This window comes from Galeopterus variegatus, unplaced genomic scaffold, assembly GCF_000696425.1.
Source record: "Galeopterus variegatus unplaced genomic scaffold, G_variegatus-3.0.2 Scaffold4305, whole genome shotgun sequence".
NCBI lineage: Eukaryota > Metazoa > Chordata > Mammalia > Dermoptera > Cynocephalidae > Galeopterus > Galeopterus variegatus.
In genome coordinates, this window is record NW_007730416.1 from 20196 (window position 1) to 40063 (window position 19868).

Sequence of the window (19868 nt, forward strand, 5' to 3'; positions counted from 1 at the left end):
TGTCATTCTAACTCTCTAGTCATTAACACATTATTTCTTTATCTTTCTTTATATTCTGATTTTTGTTCATTTAAGTTGATTCTAGATTCTTGAGGAGCATGGGAAATATGCCATAAATTTTATTCTCTTAATAGTTGTAATGATATATAGTATACTATTTAAAGGATAAAGATAAGGGTCATATGCTGGTTACTAAGTTATCCCCTACAAGATGAGACAGGTAAGTACTAAGAAAAACTGGAACAAAACAAAAACAGCAATAAGAAACACAATGTAGGGCCGGCCCGGTGGCGCACTGGAGAGTGCACTGCTTGGGAGCACGGTGGCGCTCCCGCCGTGGGTTCGGATCCCATGTGGAGACCGGTTCCCGCTCACTGGCTGAGCGTGGTGCAGGCGCAACACCGAGGGTTGTGATCCCGATGCTGGTCTCCGGTACGGGTGCGACATCGAGGGTTGCGATACTGTTACCGGTCAGTAAAAAAGACAAAGAGGAAAAAAAAAAAAAAAAGAAATACAATGTAAAAACTCTATATGGGTAAATTACCTGTGTAAATAATCTAGGAAATACTCTATTGGAGAGAGAAAGTAGACCACAGCTGGAGAGAACACCTTGATTCCACAAACATTACTGAGGGTGGGTTAGTAGAACAAGATTTCTGTGATTAAAATGCGGTTCTCTTGACCTCTCCTTTCTATCATGCAATGCTCTTCTACACTGCCAATTTTCAAATTTCCATAAAAGAGTATTCAGACTTTTTCAGATAAAGAAAAGCAACAGTTACAAAGCTAGATAGTACACTCTTGATTAAAAGGATCCACATAAAATATTGGTTGAATTTTATAATTCTTTGTAACACTTCATGGGTAGTAGCAAAAAGCATAGTTCCATAAAGTATTTGGTATAGATTTTTTTTTTTGATTAATAAAAGATATTTGGGGGTTAGCTCTTTCCATCTACATTTTCAGGCTGTCTTGATTTCAGCTGAAGGAACTAGTAGTTTTAGAGATTTCCTTAGCTAATTCCTCACCAGAGGAAAAAACAATTTTGAAATGACTATGCAAAAAGAATATGGTTTCTATACATAAGCTTGCTCAAGTCATGTAGATGTTTTCAAATTTTACTTTATTTTTACTTTTAAACAAGAACTGTCTTTCCAGTAATTCTGTTCTTGCAGATGAGCCATTTGATGATTCTCCAACTTTGTGTGTTGTCTCCATTAAATTGCCTGTTATTTCACATTTATCTGTTAGGACCAAAGGGAACTGAAAAACGGAAAAATAAAATCAGTCNTTATTTCACATTTATCTGTTAGGACCAAAGGGAACTGAAAAACGGAAAAATAAAATCAGTCTGTAAAATAATTTATAAGTAAAAACAGTCTATATTTAGGCTGATGTAAGTTTATACCACATAGAATTTGCATTGTTTAAGCTTCTCTTTAAAACCAATGGAAAATAATGATTGGTTTTAATTGGCAATAGCACTTTGTGCAAAGACTCTGTGCAGTGTAAGGTAATTTACCTAAACCCGATATTCATTTTCATGTGATTTTTAAAGTTTGTTTCCATGGCATACTTCAGAGGAAATGCTTTCTCTGAAGATTTACTTTAAATTTTTATAAAATGTCATTCATTAAATTATCTTTAAGTAAATGTTATACTTTATGTGGGGTCCTGACTGAAAAAACTTCAACATGCACACTTTATCCTCTAGTGTTTGAATGTTTGATTTCGTCTGTTCTCCTAAGGTTAAAACAAATTGGATGTAGTATGATTCCAAAGTGCAAAAATAAATGATCTAAAGTTACTTTCTAAAATCTTGATTGATAAACACTTAACATTGTATGGAAACACAGATTTTGGTTTCACGTAAATTAAAAAATCATTAAATGGAAATCTTTTTCAAAATGTTTGCATATAAAATTTGGGATACTTTTGATACCCAATTTTAAAAAGAAAAGAAAAAAGCTTTCATAGTTGGAGTTTGAAATGCAATGATTTTAGCTTGTCAAGATAGAATATCAATAGATATTAACTAACTAAAAATAGATCCTCATAAAATTTTGGGAACCTTGCGTTACCTTATCCTTGTGATTCTGACTTTTATTATTTATTTATCATTGCAGATTAAAAAAATTAACAGAAACTTTCCTGTAAACCAGCAGGTAAGATCAAGAAATAATTGGAAATCTGAATCATGTATTTCCTTAATTTTGTCTATTGTAAAAGATACATATTCTTGATGTCATCTAATTTTTATGCAGAAATAGTTGGTTATAGTTTGCTATCTTCAAGAAAAATATGTATTTAAGAGATTTATTTTATATTTTCTAATGTATCTTTTTCTAATCAAATTCAAAAGTAGTTTTTAAAAACTTGTATCTAAATAAACTTAGGCAAAAACTATTTTTTGACAAATAATTCTATTTATTTGAAAATAGTTTTGAAGGACTTGGAGTGCTGTTTACATAAGATGATTTTAATATATCTGAACTTTTTGGATACCTACTTTTAATTGATCTCATAGTTTAAGGGATATTCACATGTCCCTTAACTATGAGTTAAAGTACTTCAAATGTGTCTAGATTAGTACATAGAATAAAAATAATATCTGTAATCAAAGTTTCATAAAATTTTTACTCTTGACATCAACTTTGACTTGCAACCAACTATTCATGAAAATGTGACTAAGATAGCTATTTATAAATGGTACATAAATCATAAATAATGGTGAAAACTTTTTAACTGTTCTTCAACCTGTAAAGTGTAAGTTACTTTTCTTGTCTAATTTCAGTTCTTGTATCTGTAACATTTGTATGAGTGGAACTATTATTTAAGTTTATTTCTGAGAATTAAATGATAAAACGTAAAGTTGTCAATATATGCTATTATTATTATTAATGTTCCTAAATTTTTATATATATTTTTTGGAATACAGAATTTATGTTTTGTAGAAATTTTCTGGTTAATGACTCTGCTAGCACAGGCTATCCTGCAAAGCCGGGTGTAACTAAAACACTCCTGAGAACATCTTTGGAGAGTTCAGTGTATCCACAATGCTCTGAACTGTCTTTTCAGCCCTGGGTATCCCCTCCTACATTGAGTCCTCGCCCCTGAGCCAAGTCGATTTTTTGGATAGATGCTAAGGTTGGAGAGATGTATGTGTCTTGCCACATTCTGCAGCAAGGTGTAGTTGTATTTGAGGCCCTCATGTGACCTGTGATTCACTACCTCTGTGATGAAACCTGGGAAACTACCTTTGTAGTTCGCATGGTCCCAGGTGGTACACAGGTGACATCTTGAGAATTACAGTTTTACTACGGCACAGGGCTCCAGTAAGGGAAATGTCATTAATGAGAAATAATTTTCTAAACAGAAGAAGGCATCAGCCATGGAGGAAGGTTGTAATACCCATCAGTAGACATGGCTTTCTTATAGTCAAACATATAAAAATGGAAATCTATTGGTTTTGTGAATTCTTGCCAAAAATAAAAGTGGTGAATGTTTTTTTCATTTAGAAATAACTCTAATATTCATGTTTTCACTCTTCCTTGCCCTTTCTTACCTCAACACATGCAATATTAATATTTAGTGTAATTTATGTTACTATGAGTGTTTCATAGCCCTGGTAACCCCACAGTTATTCCTAACCTATAATGACAACTCCACTTAACTCTTCCTACCTGGTCAGCTTGATGATTGGCAGTGCTGCTTGCCACTTGTTTTATCCAGGTTTAGAATAATACTGAGTGAGATAAATGAGAATCTGAAAAAAAAAATCTTATATAAAATAAAAACTGTTTAATATTCTAATACTCTTTCTATATAAAATATTTTGACACATCTAGAATAAGCATTGATATGCATTAGTATTTATGGTTTGTTGTTTACTTACATTTTAATATTATTAATTATATAATTACTTCAAATCAGAAATTATGTAATTTAAAATTACATGATCTGAAATTATTTCAGATTTTATTTCAAACCTCTTAGCATCTCAAAATTTTAAAAATAACAAATTCTTCCTGGCATTTTAAAAACCTAAATACAAAGTTAATAGATTTTTCCCTTACTACTTTCCATCATATAAATGAAGAATTTCAGGAAATAGGACTAGTTTATAGTTCAACATTCATATATATGCAAAATAGGAAAACTCACCTGCATAGTATGATAACAGAGCATTAGGAAGCTAGCGTACATTACCTTTTTAATAAAATCTAAGCCAGTTTAAGGAATTGAAATTTAAAAACATGTATAATTCTATTTTTGATCTAGAGTTAGCATTCAAACAGGACTCTGGTCTTGGACAAACCACATCGAGTTGCTTTCATCTCAAATTTCTTTCTATTTTGATTTTCATGTGGAGTTCTGGAACTCATATTAGATGCATTTGTGTGTGTGTGTATGCATATATTTATACATATGATTTTTATTAAACAATTCATGAATATGTTAAAATACTCATAAGTAGATATATGAGTGTACTCCAAAACGTTTGTGGAAAAATAAAATTGAAAGTTAACATTGATCTTTCCACGAATGTTTTGAAGTACCCTTGTGCACTGAACAGTCCCCTTACATTCTTGATGTTCTAGGTACCAAAAAAGGGGGAAAAAAAGTAGTCACACAAGATACATTGGATCAGAAGCCCTCTGTTTACTGTGAGATGTGGTTTTGAATTTGTGCTACCTAGGTGATTCCATGACCCCATCCTGAGAAATTAAAACAAAAGCAAAACCTAAAACAGCTGGAAAAAGCCACTACTATCCACAGGGACTCTTCTTCAGTCCAGGATGCAGGAGGCTTTCAGTAAAACCATTCTCACTGAAGATGAATTTTGAGTACAAAATCATACACCGTATGAGGAGATACACCATTATGAGGAAAATCACCATCTACAGATTGAAGATAAATCCCCACATATTTTTAATCAGCAATTTTTTTGAAAATAAAGCAATAGAAATTATAAGACAAGAACAGGGCATAGTATTAAAATGTGTATTTGCAAAAGAACCAAATAGAACTTCAAAACTGAAATAAAAATTGTATATTAAAATTAAAATCAGTTAACCAATTAAATAAATGTAATTATTGTCTTCACTTGAAATTAAACTAGTGTATCTCCCAGTTCACTTTTTTTGTTAGGAATAATAAATTTTACATTCTCTCTGTGCACCTGAGACATATCCATCTGTTTTTCTATTAAGATTTAAATCAGGTTCATTTATACCGTGAACACACTTAAATTTAGCTTCCATTGATAACTGTTTATTGAAAAGCCTAGAAGGGGGGACAATGGTTTTGCTGTTAAGCAGTGATACTTAGTGGGAGCAAAATTATGTTGTGATAATTCTCTTAATGCATTAAAGTCAATGCACATTACAGTCAATGCTCATAGGTCTAGAGAAGCAGACCTACATTACACTGCAGTAAGTACTTAAACCCTTTAGCTCATATTTATTACATATATCATTTTTACTCATTTTTAACTGGAACACTTCCATCCTGAAATATACCCGACTGTTCTCAAAAATAACATTTTACAATAAATTTCTTCTTTAATTACCATAGAGAGATTGTGAAAGGTTAATTAATTTATTATTTAAAATATTAATGTAATGAGCTTTATATCAGGCTCTACAAAAAATAATACGATTAAATTGTTTATAACAGTTTGAATAAATAAGTATATCATCTAAAATGAATGAAAATGTTACCTCAAGTTGCTAATCTTATAGAAATATTCATATTTGACTATCCAGAATAATTTGAACACATGGTTATGGATATGTACATAGAAAACATAGATTGCTTGAAGTCAATAGAGTAAAAAGTGACTAGTCTCTAATTGTGTTGAGGAGAGCTGAGGAATTAAAAGACACTTTAAAAATCTATTTCTGGAGTAACATCAAAGAAGAAAGAGGAGTAAAAACCTCTAAAAACTTGCTTCTTGATAAAACAAAACAAAACAAACAAACAAACAAACAAACAAAAAACTGGCAAAAATGGTTAGGATCAAATTTTCACAAATACGGAAATTTACCAAAGGCTTGCCAAACCCAGGGAACATATTCAAGAAAAACAGCTGACTCGGTAAGAGCAGCAAGCTCTGGGGCATTTCACTGATGTAGTATTTCATTGATGGCTGTACAACCATTTGTACATTGATTCACTTGTTATTGCACGTTTGTTCTATTTCAAGTTTTGGAGTATTGCAGATAAAGCTGCTATATATATTTATGAACAAGTGTTTGTATTAATGTATGCTTGTATTTCCTTTGGGTAAAATCCTAGTAGTGGAATAACTGGATATATATTCTTAGTGTTTTAAGAAATTGTAAAATTGTTTTCCAAAGGGTTTTCCATTTGACATTCATAGCAGTAGTATAAAGAGAATTCCTTAGTATGGTTAGCCTTTTCAACTTTGCACGTTCTTCCCTTTGGACAAATACCCATTAATGGAATTGCTGCATCATATTTAGTTCTATTTTTAGTTTTTTGAGGAAACTCCACACTGTTTTCCATGTGGCTATACTAATTTACATTCCCATCAACAGTGTATAAGAGTTTCCTTTTCTTCAAATCCTTACCAGAATTCGTTGTTTTTTATCTTTTTGGTAATAGCCATGATAACTGGAGTGAGATTATATCTCATGATGGTTTTGATTAACATTTCCCTGATGATTCGCATTGAACATTTTTTCATATACCTGTTGGCCATTTGCATGTCTTCTTCTGAGAACATAACTGGAGTGAGATTATATCTCATGATGGTTTTGATTAACATTTCCCTGATGATTCGCATGGAACATTTTTTCATATACCTGTTGGCCATTTGCATGTCTTCTTCTGAGAACTGTCTATTCAGTTCATTTGCCCATTTGTTAATTGAGTGCTTTTGTTTTTTGCTATGGAGTTAAGTTTCTTTTATATTCTGGATACTAATTCCTTCTTAGATGAATAGTTGTAAATATTTTGTCCCATTCTGCAAGTCACCTCTTCCCTTTGATGATTGGTTCCTTTGCTGTGAAGAAACTGTTTAGTTCGATGTAGTTCCATTTGTCCATTTTTGCTTTTGTTGCTTATGCTTTAGAAATATTCTCCATAAATTATTTTTCCCAGACTGATGTCTTGAAGCATTTCCCTTACATTATCTTTTAGTGGATTTATAATTTCAGATCTTATGTTTAAGTCTTTAATCCATCTTGAGTTGATTTTTGTGTATGGTGAGAGATAGGGGTGTCTACTTTAGTTCTTCTGCATATGGATAACCAGTTTTCCCAGCACCAGTTATTGAAGAGTCTGTCCTTTCCCCAATGTATGTTGAATTCAGTTGGCTGTAGATACATGGATTTATTTGTAGTTTCTCTATTCTGTTCTGTTAGGCAATGTGTCTACCAGTAGCATGCTGTTTTGGTTACTATAACTTTGTAGTATATTTTGAGGTCAGGCAAGGTAATGCCCCCAGCTTTGTTCTTTTTGCTCAGGATTGCTTTGGCTGTTTGGGATCATTTGTGGTTCCACATAAACTTTAGGTTGTTTTTCTATTTCTGTGAAGACTGCCTTCGGTGTTTTGATAAGGATTACATGGAATGTGTACATCTCTTTGGGTAGTATGGTCATTCAGACATTATTAATTCTTCCAACTCATCAACATGGGATTTTCATTTTTGTGTGTCCTCTTTAATTTCTTTCATCAGTGTTTTGTAGTTTTCCTTGTACAGATCTTTTACTTCCTTAGTTGAATTTATTGCTACATATTTTATTTTTTATGTAGCTATTGTAATTGGGATTGCTTTCTTGATTTCTTCATCAGCTGATTTGTTGTCCCTGTATAGAAAAGCTACTGATTTTTGTATGTTGATTTTGTATCCTGCAACTTTACTGAATCCACTTATCAGTTGTAAGAGTTTTTTGGTGGAGGCTTTAGCTCTTTCTGTGTAGAAAGAAGAAGTCAGTATATCAAAGAGATACCTGCATTCCATGTTTATTGCAGCACTATTTACAATAACCAAGATATGGAATCAACCTAAGTATCCATCAACAGATGAATGGATAAAGAAAATGTGGTTTGTACATAATGGAATGCCATTCAGCCATAAAAAAGAATGAAATCATGCTATTTCCAGTAACATAAATGAGCCTAGAAGACATTATGTTAAGTGAAATAAGTTAGATACAAAAAGATAAATACTGCATGTTTTCACTCATATATGGGAGCTAAAAAAGTGAGCTCATAGAAATAGACAGTAGAATTGTGGTTACTAGAGTTGGGACGAGTAGGGAGTGGAAACAGAGTGTGGTTAATAGATACAGAATTTCATCTAAATGGGAAGAATAATTTCTAGTATTTGAGAGTAGTGCTAAGTGTCTATAATTAACAACAATTTATTGTATATTTTCAAATGGATAGAAAGGAGGATTTCAAATGTTCTCAACACAAAGAAACAGTAAATGTTTGTGGTGATGGATGTAGAGCTAGGGCTGGGTCTGGAGCTCACAGACCCCTCAAGCCTGTTGTCCAGACTGGGTCACAAACCCCTTACATGCAAGTCTATGAACTAGGTAACAGGAAAAAAAGGTCCTTGGAGCTGTAGGTGAAGAAAGAATAGTCTTTATTCAGCACACACACTTCTAAGAACTAGGCAGTCCAAAGAAAAACTGAGCAGCTACCTCACACACACTGAAGAACACACAAGAATAGCAGCAAGCTCAAAGTACCCAAGTGTGCATGTGCCCTAACTCCACCCCCACATGACTTGTTTACAAAGAATGTGCTGCACCACCCCCAACTGGACCTGAGGTGAGGGGGTCTGACTACTCTATTTTCCTCACAATGGATATGCTAACTAACCTGATTTGTTCATCACAGTGTTTACACATATTGAAACATTACTCTGTACCCCATAAATATGTACAATTATTACATGTCAATTAAAAAATGAAATTAAAGTTTAGACAATAATAGATGTGTTTTGACTCCCCAGTGACTGATGATGTTGAGCATATTTTCATGTGCTTATTTGATATCTATATATATCCTTTTGTGAAGTGTCTATTCAAATATATTACTGAAGAATAGAAGTTTTTAATTTTTATGAGGTCTAGTTTATCATGTTTTAATGCATTATGCTTTTAGTGTTATATTTACCAAATCTTTGCTTAACCCAGGACAAAAATTTTCAACTATATTTTTTCCTAGATTTTTTTTACAATATTCTTTCTTTACAGTAGATCTGTGGTCTAGTTTTGAGTTAATACTTGTTTTAAAAGTGAGATACAGATCAAAGTTATTTTTTAAAAGTGATAGCCAATTGTTCCAGTATATTTGTTGAAAATAGTATTCTTTCTTTACTAAATTCTCATTTCTTTATCAAAAAACAAATTGTGTTTTGTGAGTCTATTTCTGGCCTCTCAGTTCTTTTGCACTGGTCTATTTGTCTGTTGTTACATGATTACCTCAATTTCTTGAATACTGTAACTTTATAACGTCATCACATTGGTAATGTAAGTCCTTTGATTTTGTAGTTCTTATTCAAAGTAATTTCAGCCACTTTGGAACCTTGATATTTGTACATAAAAATTTAGAACCAAATTGCCAATTTATAGATTTTTTAAAAGGTTTTGGATTTTTATTGAGATTGCATCAAATCTGCAAGTAAATTTGAGGGAATGTGAAATATTACCAATATTGAGTCTTAAGATAACAGGGTATATCTCTGCACCTTTTTAAAATCTTTAATTTCTCCCCCAAATCATTTTTAATATAGAGGTATTGTGCATTTTTTATCAAATTATCTCTAAGTAGCTCATATTTTTTCTAATCTTATTATAAATACTATTGTTTCTTAATTTCAGTTCCTAATTATCTTTAGTAGTTTTATCTTATCTTTAATTAGTCTTATATTTTAATTAGTTTTCTATTGATTCTGAATCCTGTATCCTCACTTAAAATTACTTTTGTTTTAAATTGAAACATGATTGATTATATACATTAGTGGGGTACAGAGTTGACTATTGTTATTTGTGTAGGATATGTGATGATCAAATCAGGGTAATTAGGATATTTATCATTGCAAAACATAATCATTCTTTGTTTGGTTAGAGTGCCACCTTGTGACACCAAGGTCAAGGGTTCAGATCCCCATACCAGCCAGCTACCAAAAAAACCAAAAATTACTTCCAGCTGTAGACAGTCACATTTTCTGTAGCTGAAGATATTTTTAATTCTTCCTTTCCAATATGGATACATTTTATTTATTTTTAATGGCTTACGGCAGTGTGAGATCATCCAGTACAATGTGGAATATGCTTGCTGTGAGTATACATTCATATCCTTTCTGCTCTTATTGCTGTGAGTATACATTCATATCCTTTCTGCTCTTAGGGGAAAACATTGCACATTTCAGTAGCTGGATTTTTTTAAATAAATGGCCATTATTGGAGAAGTCCCTTTTTATTATTGGTTTGTTGAAAAGTTTTTTTTTTAAATTTATTTTATTCCCCTTCCCCTTCCTTCCACCAGTTTTTAGTGACCACTATTCTTTCTACTTCTATGAGGCCAATACTTTAGTTTCCACATATGAATGAGAATGTTGTATTTTTCTCTCTGTGCCTGACTTATTTCACTTAACATAATTTTCTCCATGCTCATCCATGCTGCTGCAAATGGCAGAATTTCATTATTTTTTATGGATGAGTAGTATTCCATTGTATATATATGTCACATTTTCTTTATCCAATCATCTGTGGAAGGACATTTAGGTTGGTTTCAACTCTTGGCTACTGTGGATAGAGCCATGATAAGTATAGGAGTGCAGGTATCCCCTCAACTTGTTGATTTCCATTCCATTGGATATATACCTAGTAGCAAGACTGCTGAATCAGATGGTAGTTCTATCTGTAGTTGTCTGAGAAATCTCCATACTGTTTTCTATAGTGGTTATATTAATTTACATTCCCACCAACAATATACAAAAGAGTTCCCCTTTCTCTGCATCCTCACCAACATTTGTTACTTTCTCTTCCTGGTAACAGCCATTCTAACTGGGGTGAGATGATATTTCATTGTGGTTTCAATTTGCATTTCTCTAATGATTAGCAATGTGGAACATTTTTTCATATGCCCATTGGCCACTTATATGTCTTCTTTTGAAAAGTATCTATTCATTCCTTTGTCAGTTTTTTAATTGGATTATTTGTTCATTTCCTAATGAGTTGTTTGTGTATTCCAGATATTAATCCCTTGTCGGATGCATAGTTTGCAAATATTTTCTCCCATTCAGCAGGTTGTTTTTTTACTCTGTTGGTTGTTTCTTTTGCTGTGCAGAGACGTTTTAGTTTGATGTTGTAATGGCCAGATATTTGGTCTTTTTTGTGTTTAAAACTAAATCTCAACTGTCAACATTTCCTATGTAAATAAAAGACTATGTTTTACTCTATAACTCTTTACAGAGAACATCTTAACCACAATAACCTAGTTTTTACACCCAGCTCTAATAAACCCCCTTACTCACCTTTAACTCCGCCTAAATACAAACTGAGGCAATAAAAATACTTGCTACTTACCTACCCAAAAACAGTATTTAAGACTAGTTCTCCCTACATTTTGTACTCAGGATTTAAAACACAAGTTCCCCTAAAGCCTGCTGACAATAAATTATCTGACTTCTTCTCTCTCAGTGACTGCATCTCATTGATGGCTCCTTCCTGTAACGTTTTAATCCTATTTGTTAATTTTTGCTTTTCTTCCCCAGGCTTCTGAAGTATTATTCATAAAGTCTTTGCCCAGACCTATGTCCTAAAGTGTTTTCCCTATGTTGTCTTCTAGAAGTTTTATAGTTTCAGTTCTTTCATTTAAGTCTTTAATCCATTTTGAATTGATTTTGATAAATGGTGAAAGATAGGGATCTAATTTTATTCTTCTGCATATGAATCTCCAATTTTCCCAGCACAATTTCTCAAAGAAAATGTTGGCTGTAGGTGGGCGGAATTATTTTAAACTTTTCTTTTCTGTTCCTCTGATCTATGCATCTGTTTTTGTGCCAGTACCATGCTGTTTTGATTACTATTACTTTATATTTTTTGAAGTCAGTGAGTGTGATACCCCCACCCCTTTATTCTTTTTTTGCTTAGGATTGCTTCAGCTCTTCAGTGTTTCCTGTTGTTCCATATTCATTTTAATTGTTTTTTTCTGTCTGTGAAATATGTCATTGGTAGTTTGATGGGAATTGCATTGAATCTACAGATCGCTTTGGGTAATGTGGTCATTTTGCCTATACTGATTCTTTCAATCCATGAGCATGAGATATCTTTCCATTTTTTGTGTGTCTTCTTTAATTTCTTTTAATCAGTATTTTATATTTTTCATCATAGAGGTATTTCACCTCCTTGGTTAAATTTAACCCAAGGTATTTTACTTTATTTTGTTGCTATTGTAAATGGAATAGCTTTCTTGATTTCTTTTTCTCCTAGTTTGTTGTTGGTGTATAGAAATGCTACTGACTTTTTATGTTGATTTTGTATCCTGCAACTTTATCAAATTTATTTATAAGGTTTAGGTGTTTTTTGGTAGCATCTTTAAGTTTCTCCCTATATAAAAACATGTCATCTGCAAACACAGACAACTTGAATTCCTCCTTTCCAGTTTGGATGCCCTTTATTTCTTTCTCTTGCTAATTGCTCTGGCTAGGACCTCCAGTAATATGTTGAGTAGAAGTAGTGAGAGTGGGAATCCTTGTCTTATTCCAGTTCTTAGAGGGAGAGCTTCCTCCATTCTGTATGATATTGGCAGAGGGTTTGTTATGTATGGCTTTTATTGTGTGGAGCTACTTTCCTTCTATACCTAATTTGTTGAGTCTTTATCATGAAAGAAAGTTAAATTTTGTCAAATGCTTTTCCTGCATCTGTAGAAATGATAATGTTATTTTTTTATTCTGTTGATGTGATATATTATGTTTATTGATTTGCACATGTTGAACCCATCCTTGCATCCCTGGACTATATCTTGATCATTTTACTTCATTCAATGACTTCTGCAATTCCAAGATTTCTGCCTTTTTAAATGATATTTATCTCTTTGTTGAATTTCTCTTTCAGATTGTGAGTTGTTCTTCTAATTTCATTGAACTGTTTGTCTGCATTCTTTTTTATCTCAGTACATTACCTTAATATCATTAATTTGAATTCCTTTTTGGGCAAGTTGGCAGTTTCCAATTCTTTGAATTTGTTACTGAAGAATTATTTTGTTTCTTTGGTGATGTCATGTTACCTTGTATTTTTTTTTTTATGTTTCTTGTTTCTCTGCATTGATATCTGTGCATCTAGTAGAATAGTTACCTTTTTGAGTTTTGTAGAGTGGCTTGCATCGGAAAAGACTTTCACCTGCAAATGCACCCTAGGGCATCAATTGGGTAGAGTGTAATGGCTTTGTTCCAGGTGATTGCAGTAGTGTAGACTCTGCACAGTTTTTTTCAGCTGTAATCCACTTTCACTATGTCTGTGAATGACTCAGTGACCTATGTGTTTGAGGCTTGTGGCATTGGTGGCANAGAGTTTGGTTAATAGATACAGAATTTCATCTAAATGGGAAGAATAATTTCTAGTATTTGAGAGTAGTGCTAAGTGTCTATAATTAACAACAATTTATTGTATATTTTCAAATGGATAGAAAGGAGGATTTCAAATGTTCTCAACACAAAGAAACAGTAAATGTTTGTGGTGATGGATGTAGAGCTAGGGCTGGGTCTGGAGCTCACAGACCCCTCAAGCCTGTTGTCCAGACTGGGTCACAAACCCCTTACATGCAAGTCTATGAACTAGGTAACAGGAAAAAAAGGTCCTTGGAGCTGTAGGTGAAGAAAGAATAGTCTTTATTCAGCACACACACTTCTAAGAACTAGGCAGTCCAAAGAAAAACTGAGCAGCTACCTCACACACACTGAAGAACACACAAGAATAGCAGCAAGCTCAAAGTACCCAAGTGTGCATGTGCCCTAACTCCACCCCCACATGACTTGTTTACAAAGAATGTGCTGCACCACCCCCAACTGGACCTGAGGTGAGGGGGTCTGACTACTCTATTTTCCTCACAATGGATATGCTAACTAACCTGATTTGTTCATCACAGTGTTTACACATATTGAAACATTACTCTGTACCCCATAAATATGTACAATTATTACATGTCAATTAAAAAATGAAATTAAAGTTTAGACAATAATAGATGTGTTTTGACTCCCCAGTGACTGATGATGTTGAGCATATTTTCATGTGCTTATTTGATATCTATATATATCCTTTTGTGAAGTGTCTATTCAAATATATTACTGAAGAATAGAAGTTTTTAATTTTTATGAGGTCTAGTTTATCATGTTTTAATGCATTATGCTTTTAGTGTTATATTTACCAAATCTTTGCTTAACCCAGGACAAAAATTTTCAACTATATTTTTTCCTAGATTTTTTTTACAATATTCTTTCTTTACAGTAGATCTGTGGTCTAGTTTTGAGTTAATACTTGTTTTAAAAGTGAGATACAGATCAAAGTTATTTTTTAAAAGTGATAGCCAATTGTTCCAGTATATTTGTTGAAAATAGTATTCTTTCTTTACTAAATTCTCATTTCTTTATCAAAAAACAAATTGTGTTTTGTGAGTCTATTTCTGGCCTCTCAGTTCTTTTGCACTGGTCTATTTGTCTGTTGTTACATGATTACCTCAATTTCTTGAATACTGTAACTTTATAACGTCATCACATTGGTAATGTAAGTCCTTTGATTTTGTAGTTCTTATTCAAAGTAATTTCAGCCACTTTGGAACCTTGATATTTGTACATAAAAATTTAGAACCAAATTGCCAATTTATAGATTTTTTAAAAGGTTTTGGATTTTTATTGAGATTGCATCAAATCTGCAAGTAAATTTGAGGGAATGTGAAATATTACCAATATTGAGTCTTAAGATAACAGGGTATATCTCTGCACCTTTTTAAAATCTTTAATTTCTCCCCCAAATCATTTTTAATATAGAGGTATTGTGCATTTTTTATCAAATTATCTCTAAGTAGCTCATATTTTTTCTAATCTTATTATAAATACTATTGTTTCTTAATTTCAGTTCCTAATTATCTTTAGTAGTTTTATCTTATCTTTAATTAGTCTTATATTTTAATTAGTTTTCTATTGATTCTGAATCCTGTATCCTCACTTAAAATTACTTTTGTTTTAAATTGAAACATGATTGATTATATACATTAGTGGGGTACAGAGTTGACTATTGTTATTTGTGTAGGATATGTGATGATCAAATCAGGGTAATTAGGATATTTATCATTGCAAAACATAATCATTCTTTGTTTGGTTAGAGTGCCACCTTGTGACACCAAGGTCAAGGGTTCAGATCCCCATACCAGCCAGCTACCAAAAAAACCAAAAATTACTTCCAGCTGTAGACAGTCACATTTTCTGTAGCTGAAGATATTTTTAATTCTTCCTTTCCAATATGGATACATTTTATTTATTTTTAATGGCTTACGGCAGTGTGAGATCATCCAGTACAATGTGGAATATGCTTGCTGTGAGTATACATTCATATCCTTTCTGCTCTTAGGGGAAAACATTGCACATTTCAGTAGCTGGATTTTTTTAAATAAATGGCCATTATTGGAGAAGTCCCTTTTTATTATTGGTTTGTTGAAAAGTTTTTTTTTTAAATTTATTTTATTTTTTTTTTTTATCAGAATGAACGTTAGATTTTGTCAAATGCCTTTTCTGTGGCTAATGATATAGTGTGCTTTTTGTGCTTTATTCTATTTATATGGTGTATTATATTAATTTATTTTCAGATGTTAAACCAACTTTGCATTTTTGGCATATAGTCCAATTGATAATAATATCTTATCCATTATATATATATATTGCTAGATTTAGTTTTCTAAAATATTTTTAAGAATTTTTTTCATTCTTGTTTCTAAGAAATATTAGTATGTAGTTTTCTTTTAATGTCATTAAATGAAGTGAAATTTGATATGCTACATTTTCATTTACATTTTCTTCAAGATAGTTTCTAACTTTTTGATTTTTTAGTTTATGCATGAGTATTTGGAAGTGTTATTTAATTTTAAAATATTTGGGGATTTATATGGTCTGATATCACGGTAATGGCTTTACAGATTGAATTGGGAATTATTACCTATTTTTCAATTTTCTGGAGAAAAATTTAATAATATCATCAATGTGTAGCACTGATATTATTAATTTATTATTTGGTGAAATTCTGCCAGGAAAGCTGTCTAGTTATGGAGTTTTCTTTATGTGAATGTTTCCAATTAAAATTTATATTCTTTTGACAGGATGACCACAAAAATTCCTTGAACTATTTAAGTCAAGTGAACAGATATGATGGGGTTGGGGAGAGGAATGGGTGAAAGGGCATGAAAATCAACTACAATGTATATTGAGAAGTTAAAAAAAAAGATTATATTCTTTTAAAAGGGTTACCCAGGTTACAATTGTTTGTTTGTTTTGCTTGTTTTGTTTTCTTTCTCTTTCCTAGAAAATATATTTTTTAATTTTTATTTTTTTTATTGTGCATGTTTATGGGTGCAGTTTGTTTCAATACATGCATGTATTGTATAGTGACCGAATCAGAACAGTTAGCATTTCTATCACCTAAACATTTATCAATTCTTTGTGATTATAACATTCAAGATCCTCTTCACTGGCTATCTTGAAATATGCGATGCAATGTTATTAGCTGTTGTCACCCTAGGGCACCAGAACTTATTCTTCCTATCGAACTGTAACTTCATAACTTTGTACTGGTCTATCAAACTTTCCCTGCTTCCCCTCATCCCTCCCTTTCCATGCCTCTGATGATCACTGTTTTACTCTGTATTTCTCTCTTTTCCTCTTTTTAAAATTTATTTTTCTTAATTGACCCATGATAATTATATATATTTATGGAGTACAATATGATAATTGGGTACATTCATACTGTGTGCAATGATCATATCAGGGTGCATAGTGTACCCATCACCTTAAATATTTGTCATTTCTTTGTGTTAGGAACATTGAACATCATCTTGACTAGCTCCTCAAAGATGCAGAATACTTTGTTGTTAACTGTAGTCTCCCTGTACTGCTTAGAACCCCAGATCCTATTCTTCCCATCTCCCTAACATTTTATATTCACTGACTAAGCTCTCCCCGTTCCCCTTCCCCTTCCTTCCACCAGTTTTTAGTGACCACTATTCTTTCTACTTCTATGAGGCCAATACTTTAGTTTCCACATATGAATGAGAATGTTGTATTTTTCTCTCTGTGCCTGACTTATTTCACTTAACATAATTTTCTCCATGCTCATCCATGCTGCTGCAAATGGCAGAATTTCATTATTTTTTATGGATGAGTAGTATTCCATTGTATATATATGTCACATTTTCTTTATCCAATCATCTGTGGAAGGACATTTAGGTTGGTTTCAACTCTTGGCTACTGTGGATAGAGCCATGATAAGTATAGGAGTGCAGGTATCCCCTCAACTTGTTGATTTCCATTCCATTGGATATATACCTAGTAGCAAGACTGCTGAATCAGATGGTAGTTCTATCTGTAGTTGTCTGAGAAATCTCCATACTGTTTTCTATAGTGGTTATATTAATTTACATTCCCACCAACAATATACAAAAGAGTTCCCCTTTCTCTGCATCCTCACCAACATTTGTTACTTTCTCTTCCTGGTAACAGCCATTCTAACTGGGGTGAGATGATATTTCATTGTGGTTTCAATTTGCATTTCTCTAATGATTAGCAATGTGGAACATTTTTTCATATGCCCATTGGCCACTTATATGTCTTCTTTTGAAAAGTATCTATTCATTCCTTTGTCAGTTTTTTAATTGGATTATTTGTTCATTTCCTAATGAGTTGTTTGTGTATTCCAGATATTAATCCCTTGTCGGATGCATAGTTTGCAAATATTTTCTCCCATTCAGCAGGTTGTTTTTTTACTCTGTTGGTTGTTTCTTTTGCTGTGCAGAGACGTTTTAGTTTGATGTTGTAATGGCCAGATATTTGGTCTTTTTTGTGTTTAAAACTAAATCTCAACTGTCAACATTTCCTATGTAAATAAAAGACTATGTTTTACTCTATAACTCTTTACAGAGAACATCTTAACCACAATAACCTAGTTTTTACACCCAGCTCTAATAAACCCCCTTACTCACCTTTAACTCCGCCTAAATACAAACTGAGGCAATAAAAATACTTGCTACTTACCTACCCAAAAACAGTATTTAAGACTAGTTCTCCCTACATTTTGTACTCAGGATTTAAAACACAAGTTCCCCTAAAGCCTGCCGACAATAAATTATCTGACTTCTTCTCTCTCAGTGACTGAATGTCATTGATGGCTCCTTCCTGTAACGTTTTAATCCTATTTGTTAATTTTTGCTTTTCTTCCCCAGGCTTCTGAAGTATTATTCATAAAGTCTTTGCCCAGACCTATGTCCTAAAGTGTTTTCCCTATGTTGTCTTCTAGAAGTTTTATAGTTTCAGTTCTTTCATTTGAGTCTTTAATCCATTTTGAATTGATTTTGATAAATGGTGAAAGATAGGGATCTAATTTTATTCTTCTGCATATGAATCTCCAATTTTCCCAGCACAATTTCTCAAAGAAAATGTTGGCTGTAGGTGGGCGGAATTATTTTAAACTTTTCTTTTCTGTTCCTCTGATCTATGCATCTGTTTTTGTGCCAGTACCATGCTGTTTTGATTACTATTACTTTATATTTTTTGAAGTCAGTGAGTGTGATACCCCCACCCCTTTATTCTTTTTTTGCTTAGGATTGCTTCAGCTCTTCAGTGTTTCCTGTTGTTCCATATTCATTTTAATTGTTTTTTTCTGTCTGTGAAATATGTCATTGGTAGTTTGATGGGAATTGCATTGAATCTACAGATTGCTTTGGGTAATGTGGTCATTTTGCCTATACTGATTCTTTCAATCCACGAGCATGAGATATCTTTCCATTTTTTCTGTGTCTTCTTTAATTTCTTTTAATCAGTATTTTATATTTTTCATCATAGAGGTATTTCACCTCCTTGGTTAAATTTAACCCAAGGTATTTTACTTTATTTTTGTTGCTATTGTAAGTGGAATAGCTTTCTTGATTTCTTTTTCTCCTAGTTTGTTGTTGGTGTATAGAAATGCTACTGAATTTTTATGTTGATTTTGTATCCTGCAACTTTATCAAATTTATTTATAAGGTTTAGGTGTTTTTTGGTAGCATCTTTAAGTTTCTCTCTATATAAAAACATGTCATCTGCAAACACGGACAACTTGAATTCCTCCTTTCCAGTTTGGATGCCCTTTATATCTTTCTCTTGCTAATTGCTCTGGCTAGGACCTCCAGTAATATGTAGAGTAGAAGTAGTGAGAGTGGGAATCCTTGTCTTATTCCAGTTCTTAGAGGGAGAGCTTCCTCCATTCTGTATGATATTGGCAGAGGGTTTGTTATGTATGGCTTTTATTGTGTGGAGCTACTTTCCTTCTATACCTAATTTGTTGAGTCTTTATCATGAAAGAAAGTTAAATTTTGTCAAATGCTTTTCCTGCATCTGTAGAAATGATAATGTTATTTTTTTATTCTGTTGATGTGATATATTATGTTTATTGATTTGCACATGTTGAACCCATCCTTGCATCCCTGGAATATATCTTGATCATTTTCCTTCATTCAATGACTTCTGCAATTCCAAGATTTCTGCCTTTTTAAATGATATTTATCTCTTTGTTGAATTTCTCTTTCAGATTGTGAGTTGTTCTTCTAATTTCATTGAACTGTTTGTCTGCATTCTTTTTTATCT

General features: G+C 32.5%; 1 protein-coding gene across 1 annotated transcript in view; it reads left to right on the plus strand.

The window, feature by feature from the left end:
• The first annotated feature begins 211 nt into the window (after positions 1-211).
• Positions 212-19868, plus strand: part of LOC103602793 (gamma-1-syntrophin) — a 184541-nt gene continuing 164884 nt past the window's right edge. The window contains exons 1-2 of the mRNA XM_008587229.1: positions 212-220; positions 2127-2165. Coding sequence (XP_008585451.1) covers positions 212-220; positions 2127-2165 — 48 coding nt within the window. The remainder of the gene's footprint in view (positions 221-2126; positions 2166-19868) is intronic.